We start from the raw sequence: 9,194 nt of genomic DNA, 5'->3' as shown, positions 1-9,194 counted from the left end.
CTGGGTAAGTGTGCCTGGAAACCCTGGAAAATCGCACCACCTGGTGATTGAGTGGCAGGCAACAATATTATACAGTGTGGTTCTATATGACTGTATACTCAGAAGTAGGTCCTACTGTAATCCAGGGTGCTTGTTCCTAGGTATCAGTGTAAAGGAGTACAACATTGGAAATATCTAACACTGCAATCCTATGCACATTTACCTGAAAGTATGTTGCACTGAATTCAGTAGGACTTACTTCTGAGTAAAATTGCACTGCAAGGTTGCTGATATTATCTAGTTGCACAAGCAGTCAGCAATCCACAAGCCAATGGCTCTGAGTCAAAGCATTTAAAAAATCAATATCCTTTAAAAATTTACCACATGGGAGACAGTCATAATCACACTCATTCTCTTGGATGGTAGCTTTACTCATCATTACTTGCTTACCCATCTGTAATATGGGACTTCATTCTGAGACAAAACTAAGCTCAGTGCAAACTAGAGAGGTTTCTATAAACTCATAGCCTCCTCGTTCTCAGGCTTGTCTGAAATGGGTGCTCAGTTTCTCAAATCATACAAAGGAATACATTTAACCAAGAGAGATTGAACATTGTACAGTAGTTTGCCTCAATGTATTACTGTTAATGTGCTGGAGGTTTTTCTGTTATTTTAATTTATTAAAAAGTTTATAAAGAGCCAATTCATTTTTTAAAAATCACAGTGGGATACAATAAAATCTAACAAAATTATAAAATACAGATTGAAAGACCAACAATGAATCAAATTAATTATCTAAAGGTAAAGGTAAAGGGACTCCTGACCGTTAGGTCCAGTTGCAGACGACTTTGGAGTTGCGGCGCTCATCTCGCTTTACTGGCCAAGGGAGCTAGTGTATAGCTTCCGGGTCATGTGGCCAGCATGACTAAGCTGCTTCTGGCGAACCAGAGCAGTGCACGAAAACGCTATTTACCTTTCCGCCGGAGCGGTACCTATTTATCTACTTGCACATTGATGTGCTTTCAAACTGCTAGGTTGGCAGGCGCTGGGACCACCGCCAACCTTCTGATTGGCAAGCCCTAGGCTCTGTGGTTTAACCCACAGCGCCACCCGTGTCCCTTAATTATCTAAAAACGCTTGGCAAAACATAATGTTTTCAGCAGGCAATGAAATATCAAAATTGTAGGTGCTTGTCTGAATTACCTAGGAGCAGTGTTCCAAAGGGAAGTTTTTCATGTTTGATGTTTGATTGCATCATCATTATTTTTCTTCTGTTGGGAGCCACCCAGAGTGGCTGGGAAACCCAGCCAAATGAGTGGGATATAAATAAGATTATTATTATTATTATTATTATTATTATTATTATTATTAACTTTTATTATAATAAAAATAAAATCCTATTAATAGAATGGGTGCTCAGTTCCTTGCCTACATAGCCCCATACAGTACTAGTTTAGCGACTCCTTTTATGTAACCCAAACAAACTTAGGCATGGGGAGGACAGGCTGGTTCTGGGTCCTCACTGGGAGTAGAGTTATGTAGCATTGGCAACCTGCATTCGGGGTCAGTCACCTGCTATGTGCCCCGTCACCTCTTCTTTCATACCACCTAACAGATGCCACCTGGCATCTGGGGACTGTGGGGAGTGATTGGTGGTGGTGGTGGGAGGCTCAGTGGCACTCACTGCAGCAGGGAAGGCAGGGCAGGCATCAAGCCCCAGTGAACATTGCCAGGTGTATGGGCCCAACAGTTACCCAAACACACATCAAATCAAAGCCCAGCATCTTGTTTTCCAGTGGCCAACCAGATGGGTCTGGAATTCAATAAAGCTTTATGTCACTTATCTGTTGTTGGAGATATATTATTAATTTGTTTTTGTCTCTGGGATCAGAGTTTGGCAAGGAGAAGTCCCACAGCTGTCTGTCAAACTGCCTCTTTGTTCTGTTTCAGCTGCATGCTGGAAGTTCCTCTGAAATTGACATCCGACTTCAGAGTATAAAGACTCTGTCAAACAACTATGCCAGTTCCTTTTCCAGTGTTGTTCTGAGCAGACCAGTCCTTCAAACTAGTCATAGCCAATGAGATCCACGTGGCTGGGAAAGGGGAAAAACAAAACAAGTTCTTCTTCTGATAAAATGTATGACATGTCTTATTAGAGTTCAAGGACATCACACTTGTAAGTGTCCTTATAATGTTAGGCTTATGCAGTTACAGGAAATACTTGGCTTTGAGTAATCAGTAATTAAATGTCTGTTGATCTGCTATTGTAGAACACAGTCAGAGCATCTTGCAATGGATTTGGCATTCCTTTCTTGGCCACGAATGCAATAACAGAGACAAGTTACAGAAAGAAACAGTGTTTTTCTGGTGGTACTCAGAGGGTACACAATACCTGCACCTTTTTTCTAGAAGCAAAGCACTAGAAAAATATTTAAGGTTGTGTCACCTTAAATATGAAAAGAATTATTATGGAAGGTATGTGTCCCCCCCTATAATACTAGAACCTGGAATCATCCAATAAAGCTGAATGGTGGGAGATTTAGAGCAAACAAAAGGAACTATTTCTTCACACAACAGAACACAACACATAAACAATGGCATTTGTGCCCATAAAATGTGGTAATGGCCTCAGATAGATGGTTTTGAAAAGAGATTAGGCAAATTAAGGGAAGGATATCCATGATGCCCCCAGGATTAGAGGCGGCATGCATCTGAATACCAGTTACAGAGAAATAACATAGGAGAGGGCAGTGCTATCAGGTCCTGTTTGTGAGCTTTCAATTGCACATTGGAGACGGGGAGGAAAGTGTTTTGCATATATTCAGAATACCCCCCCCCCGCTATCTAGTATTACTTGATGCGCTCCAGATCTTTATCTGTGAGATCAGATCCCGCCCCAGGTGCTTGATAAGGGGAACTTCTTTCTTTAATATGGAAATTGCGGCAAAACCAAACCAGAGGCCTTCTCTTCCTCCGGGGAGGGTGACATGGTAACCATGGCGATGGGCGGGGCTGCGTTTGTGCGCGATGAAGTCACTGTTTTGGCGCCGCCCTGCGGCAGGCTCAGCTTCTGAGTCCCCCGCCCGCGGCTCGTTTCGCCTGCGCAGGCGCGCTCGCGTCACTAACGTCGACTCCCCTCCTTCTCCTCTCCTCTTCCTTGCTTGAGGCGTCGGGCTTCCGTCGCTACGCACGCGCACTACCGCGCGGCGAAGCCTACGAATGCCCGGCCTCTCGCTTTTCCTTCCTTCGTCCGCCTGTCCCTCCCTCACTGTGACGCAATCAGCTCGGGAGAGGCGGGGCTTCGTTGGTCAGCTGATCGCGGACGAGGGTTTTGGTGTGGATGGTCCGCGCCGCTGAGAGGGGAGAGAGTCGAAGGAGGTGGAGGAGGAGCCAGTCGCCGCGATGCCCTCGGAAAAGAGCTTCAAGCAGCGACGCACTTTCGGTGGGGGAAGGGCCTGTGCGTTAGACCCTCGGGGGGGGGGCAAGAGGGGGCTGTTACTGAGTCGGGGGGGGGGCGTTGGGGAGAGACGCACCACATCAAGTGGGGCGGCCAAGGGAACACCTGCGAGGTGGACTTGAGTGGGGGGGGGGAGCTTGATGACTGGAGGGGGTACTCAGAAGTAGGGAACAGTGAAGAGCTGGGGAGATGGTCCATGAACGTGGCAGCGGGCGCTATGTGTGCTATATGTGTGGCGGTGGGGAGAGGGTAAGTGGGTCTCGCTGGGGCAAGGGAAGAAGAGTTGAGGAAAAGGCAAAACACCCCCTCCCATTGTTGGGGGGGGGGAAATGAGGCTTCTCCCCCTTTCTTCCCTCACGGAGGTCCTTGAGAAGGTGCTTGGCCTGCTAACGCACTCTCCGTCGGCCATGGGGGGCGGGCTTATGGGTTGGTGGCACAGTCGTATCCCCCCCCCCTTTAATACAGTAATCACCTTTTCCCCCATCTCCTAGTTCTGGATCTTGGGCAGAGTGATTCACCACCCACAATGACTGTTATTCCCCACCGCACCCCCCAAATTGGGAGTGTAAGGGGGACCCCCTTACATTACTTTCCGCCCCCCTTGAAACTCCTTAAGGATTGAAGGCTAGCCCTGAGGATGACTGTTGGTGGTAGGAGGCCGGGGTTGGAGGGGCCTGAGGTGTTGTGTTTGAGGAGAATGCAGGGCCTGTTGACGGCTCTGCCGGCTTCCGTGGAGCTCAAGAGCCAGAGGAGTAAACAGCTCGCCCCCCCCCGTGCCAGCCTCTTTCCCTGCCTGGCATCGTGCCTGCTCTGCACTCTGCTGTAGCACCCCTTTCCCCTCACCCCCAGCACTTAGAGGGTGGTGGGCCTACCCTTTGTTGATCAGTTGTCAAAACACTGGAGATGGTGCTGTTTATCTTGAGTATATTGTATTTTGAATGTGAGAAGGCCAGATTACCGTATATGCTGGATGCTGTAGTGTAGAACTTCTTGTCTGGATGCTGCATGTGTTTGTAGTTTCATTCCCAGGCTTTATCTGGGGTGTCTTCCCTTAGCGATGTGAAAGTACTCAGTACTTATGATGGATCCCCTTCCCTATTTCTCCCCTGGGTATTGCCTGCACAACTTTAAGCAGTTCAACTGTTTGGATTCCATGGATTTGTTTGTCTCCGATCTGCTGTGTCAGTTTGTTGTTATGTGAGGAAGCAGAGGGTAATGTTGAATCATTGGGCTGCAATTTTCCTAATACTGTTGATGACCAAAACAGAGGGTGACCTCCAGACTGAAGCAGGAAGTTTTGGGAACAACGTTGGGCAATTACCTCCACCTCTCAGGAGTTAGTGACAGATTAAATAACAAATATTGGCTGTACAAAGGCTTGTGAATTAGTTAGCCTTCCAGCCAAGTCCACCAAGTTTCAGCTTCGTAATATGATCCAAAAATCCTGATGTAACAAGCCCTAGTTAGGTTCTACTGTAAATGTCCCTTAGTTATTACTATCACTTAAAAAAGAAATACAGGAAGACTCAGGCTGTTGCTTTTGTTGTTACTGTTTTTGTTCTGCTTAAACTTGGTTTTCCTGCTTGCATGTTGGATCGGAAAAAGAATTGAGGCTTTGTTTTGCTGCTGTGCCGCTGAAAACGAAAGTAAAGGTCGTTCTAGCTGTTTGTTTTCCTTTGCAAAGGAGTTTTGGACACCAACAGTCCTCTAGGCTGGGGGTGGGGAAACCTAGTGGAAGCTCTTTAGCTTTAAGAATGCAATAACTATAAGATATATTTAAAATGCTTTGATGAAATTTGATGAAGTATTTTATACTTTTAATTTACATAGAGCACTTTTCCTCGAGGGGATAGCCATGTTTTCTCACTAACTTCTAGTCCTTTTAGCAGTAAAAACAAAGAGTCTTGTAGCACCTTAAAACTAACATTTCATTATGACATAAGCTGTGAAGTGGGCTCTAGTCTAGTCTTATGTGCTAAGACTCTTTGTTGTGTTTGCTCCTTTCCCATGGCCCTCAGACTGGGTCCTTGGGCTTCCCAAATGCTCTCAGATTTAGAACTACTTCAGCCTTAGCAGATTTGTTGTACTACTGTGTGCCTTTAAACCAACTAAGCTCAACTTTTTTTCCCTTCAACTTAACTTGCCTGCTTTAACTTTTCACTATGAAGGGTTATGCTCCTTTATTTTTCAGATGGCATTTTCTCTCTCTCCCCCCCCCCCCAAGTTTCTCTTAAGTTGTCCCCACCCTTCCTGTTAATAAATTGTGCTGCAGAATTTCTACTAGCACACAGGTATGGTGGGGGGTGGCATCAGTTAGCAGCTTCATTTGTGGGGCTACAGTCAAAAGTGGGCAAGTACTCCTTTTTCTTTTGTGCCTCCCCCTTTCCACTGTAGCTTCTTCATTCCCTGCATGAATTTTCAGCAGCGCTTGAGTTGCATTCCCTCCCTGATCTAGAAAGACTGCCAGTTAACCTTGCTTCTAATGCTATCAGCTTGGGTATACTAATGTGGGTGTGGTTTAAGCGCCTCTCATTCTGCTTATGATTTATTTATTTGATTTATATCCTACTCTTCCTACAAACTGCTGCCTCTGTGTGTGCTTCTCTTCCAGGGCAATGAAACACCAATATAACAAATTGTTCTGTGTAGATATTATATATCTGACAACACTGCCTCTTCAAGCATTTTAAGTACAACTTTCTTTTTCTCCCCTGTAGAACAAAGAGTAGAAGATGTCAGACTTATTCGAGAGCAGCATCCTACAAAGATACCAGTGAGTAGACTTTCAGCTCTATTGTCTGTCATTTGGTGAGACTTAAATCAGGGAAATAACCTGGTAGGTAGTGGCAACACGTGCACTTTGGGGACTAGCAGTGAAATCATCCATACTAGAGGCTGCAAAGATATTTGCCCTAGTTAAGAAATTTTTATTTTCTCCCTCCATTTCATTTTACATAACAGAAGTCAATTGTTTGCTGCTTCCAGGTTTTCCTGATTGTAGTCCTCTTGCCCTGTTTATGCATAACTGAATGGAGAAGAGAAGGGGCTGAAATTGGGGTGACAGGTGGGGAGGAGGGCACGCTAGCCTTTCACTGCAAACCTGTGCCAGGAACGGAAGGCTGGGGTCTTCTCTATTGCAGCTCCTTTTCACAGCTCAATTCAGGTGACTGGGTTTGTTTTAGGAATTTCAATGCTGAGCCTCATTAAAAATGCAAGGTGGAATACAATAAAATGATAGAAATAATAAAATTATAAACCACTGTAGTACAAAGTAGAATTGCATTAAACAAACCCATAGGTATCTAGCAAGAACATGCCTGTGGCTCACCATACTGAAAAGTCCTAAATTATAAGTCCTAACTTTACCATTTTCCTCCAGGTAATCATTGAAAGGTATAAAGGAGAAAAGCAACTTCCCATTCTGGATAAAACAAAGTTTCTGGTCCCAGATCATGTCAACATGAGTGAGCTGATCAAGATTATCAGGTATCTAACCTACCTGCTTTACTGAAAGGTCTCTCATTCAGGACAGTAGCTTGTGCTATATATTAAGGGTTTCCCAAGTGAGTTTTTTTAAAAAGTCAACTAACAATCATAACAAAGGTCCAGAGTGTTTGACCTATTTGTTGGCAAAGCAAAAAAACCTGGTCTTGCTAAGCCTCCCTCCTTCCTACAGAAAAGCCTGGCAGGGATGTGCATGGTTGGGCTCCATTGCCTGAAGGTGCCACAACTTCTCTGAGGTTGAGTGGAGAATGTTTTGTTCAGTGCCACTGCCTGTAGTTGTTCTGTATGCCTCTAGGAAGTGGTAGGAGCAGGAAAGAGGCTAGGTGGTTTTTTTGGTGGGGGGGGAGGGATGCTGTGTTGGTTCTGTTAGAGCCAAGGCTCTTTAGGTCTGCCTTTGCCATGCAGATGCCAGTTTTCCACCCAACTTGGAAGGTGGCAGAGATCTTCAGCAGACAATCCCTGCCCACCTCTGCAACTTCAAAGTTAGGATGGTTGCTTGATATGGAGCGGTGCCACACTCTGCATGGCAAGCATATTTGCCGATGCTTGATCGTAACAGGAATTACGCTGACACAGCTTTCCGTCTCTATTGGTAACTCTTCACAGAAAGGGAACTTGATTATATGGGCTCTTTATAATTCTGGAGTGTGATGCCTGTTACTGAGTAAACTCCTTGTAGTAGCTGGCACTGATGTGCTCTGCAGTCCATTGAAATGGTTAAAATGGGTGGTCAGCATCTAAAAGCAACAACCTAACATGCACATTATCTCTAGCAGTGTTGTCCTTCCTCTTAGGCAACACAGCAGGCCTTAGTGTCTCACTTGAGGCTTTATAAGATCAGTGTAGTTGCAAGCCCCTCCCCTCTGATGTTGCTTGGGTGAGGAGGCTGCCTTCAGAAGTGCTCTAATCACACATGCTTTCTGGTATTCATGTGATTCTTGGATGTGGCAAAGGAGGAGACTGTTGCTAAACCTGGAATTTCTAAAGGCAGTTCTTTTTTTTTTATTTTGCTTCTGCATTTAAATTTGTTAGCCATGTTCCAAGGGAAGTGTCCATTCAGTTTCCTGTCTTCTAGGCGTCGGCTGCAGCTGAATTCCAATCAAGCTTTCTTCTTACTGGTGAATGGACACAGCATGGTGAGCGTTTCAACACCAATTTCGGAGGTGTATGAAAGTGAAAAGGACGAGGACGGATTCCTGTACATGGTGTATGCCTCTCAGGAAACATTTGGAATGAAATCTGTGTAAACCATCCCCAGTGGCTTGTAGCCTAGGATAGTTTTTACCCCTCCCTCCCACAGGAAAAAACAAAGGGATGTCACCAACCTGCTCACAGTAGTTGTGCTTAGCGGGTGTTCTCACCGTACTGTTTTATTTGTGAATATTGAACAGATGAGTGCCAGTATAGACAAGCAGTGCAGCTTTGTAGACCTGCTATAAAATTTGCACAGGCACATTTGCTTTAAGCCTCTGGAATTTTAAACTATACTGTATGTGTGTGTGTGTGTGTGTTAAGTTGCCAATAAAAGGGATGTTTGCATTAATCATAGAAAATTTAGCAGCAAACTGAAATATTTGCGTGTGACATTTCATAACGTTAAGTCCTGTTTCAGCTCCTGAAAACTGCATTTTAAGAAAGGGAACAAATAGGAGTAATGGTCTGCTTCTTTTAACTTTTTTTGATAGATCAGTGCATGTAATGAAAGGGGTAGGCATTAATTCATTGGTACTGTTACTTTAGAAGGCAAAACATCAGATTGCTAATTATTGTTATATACCAAACATCATAGCTTTATGCTAGTTTTAGGAAATATATACATAACTGTTGTCAAAGAAAAGCTTCAGTCTACCCAGTTTGGTATTCTGTTCTACACCTTGTTAATTTTATTCTAATTAAATCAACCCAAACCCTCAGCAAAGAGGACTTCATTTTGTCAGTCAGAAAGCATTGGGAGGTAGCAGGGTTTTGAGGTTAGCCAATTGCCAAAGTAATACAGTAAACATTGGCAAGCCTCACAGCTGTTGATGTTTCTTTATATCTAGCATATTAACCTCACTACCCAAGTTCTTGATTTTCATTGGAATACATGAAGAACATTTTTGTATTTCCTCATTGGCAGAAAGCCCTTGTTTCCTTTAGCTGCATTCAAACTATCAAAACTCAAAAAGAATTTCCCTTTGTTTTAGACTGGGCAATATCTAAAGTTGCAAAGAAGTTTGATCACTGCTTCCAGTCAGTTGCATAGGGACTTAAA

General features: G+C 44.3%; 1 protein-coding gene across 1 annotated transcript; it reads left to right on the top strand.

Moving 5' to 3' along the window:
- Positions 1–3,253: 3,253 nt before the first annotated feature.
- MAP1LC3B (microtubule associated protein 1 light chain 3 beta) lies at positions 3,254–8,483 on the top strand. The gene is made up of 4 exons (XM_081920253.1): positions 3,254–3,421; positions 6,154–6,209; positions 6,816–6,922; positions 8,016–8,483. The coding sequence occupies exons 1-4, from the start codon at positions 3,382–3,384 to the stop codon at positions 8,185–8,187; spliced, it is 375 nt and encodes a 124-aa protein (XP_081776379.1). The 5' UTR covers positions 3,254–3,381; the 3' UTR covers positions 8,188–8,483.
- Positions 8,484–9,194: the final 711 nt, after the last annotated feature.

Source organism: Podarcis melisellensis (genome assembly GCF_964234715.1).
Source record: "Podarcis melisellensis genome assembly, chromosome: 8".
Classification (NCBI taxonomy): domain Eukaryota; kingdom Metazoa; phylum Chordata; class Lepidosauria; order Squamata; family Lacertidae; genus Podarcis; species Podarcis melisellensis.
The sequence above is the reverse complement of the archived record's forward strand: the minus strand, read 5'-3'. Positions and strand labels throughout refer to the sequence as shown.

Excerpts from the sequence above, each read along its gene's own strand:
- MAP1LC3B (XM_081920253.1), top strand. The coding sequence starts at position 3,382 with ATGCCCTCGGAAAAGAGCTTCAAGCAGCGACGCACTTTCG. Across the intron at positions 3,422-6,153 it reads CAAGCAGCGACGCACTTTCG|AACAAAGAGTAGAAGATGTC; the intron begins GTGGGGGAAGGG and ends TCTCCCCTGTAG. Across the intron at positions 6,210-6,815 it reads AGCATCCTACAAAGATACCA|GTAATCATTGAAAGGTATAA; the intron begins GTGAGTAGACTT and ends ATTTTCCTCCAG.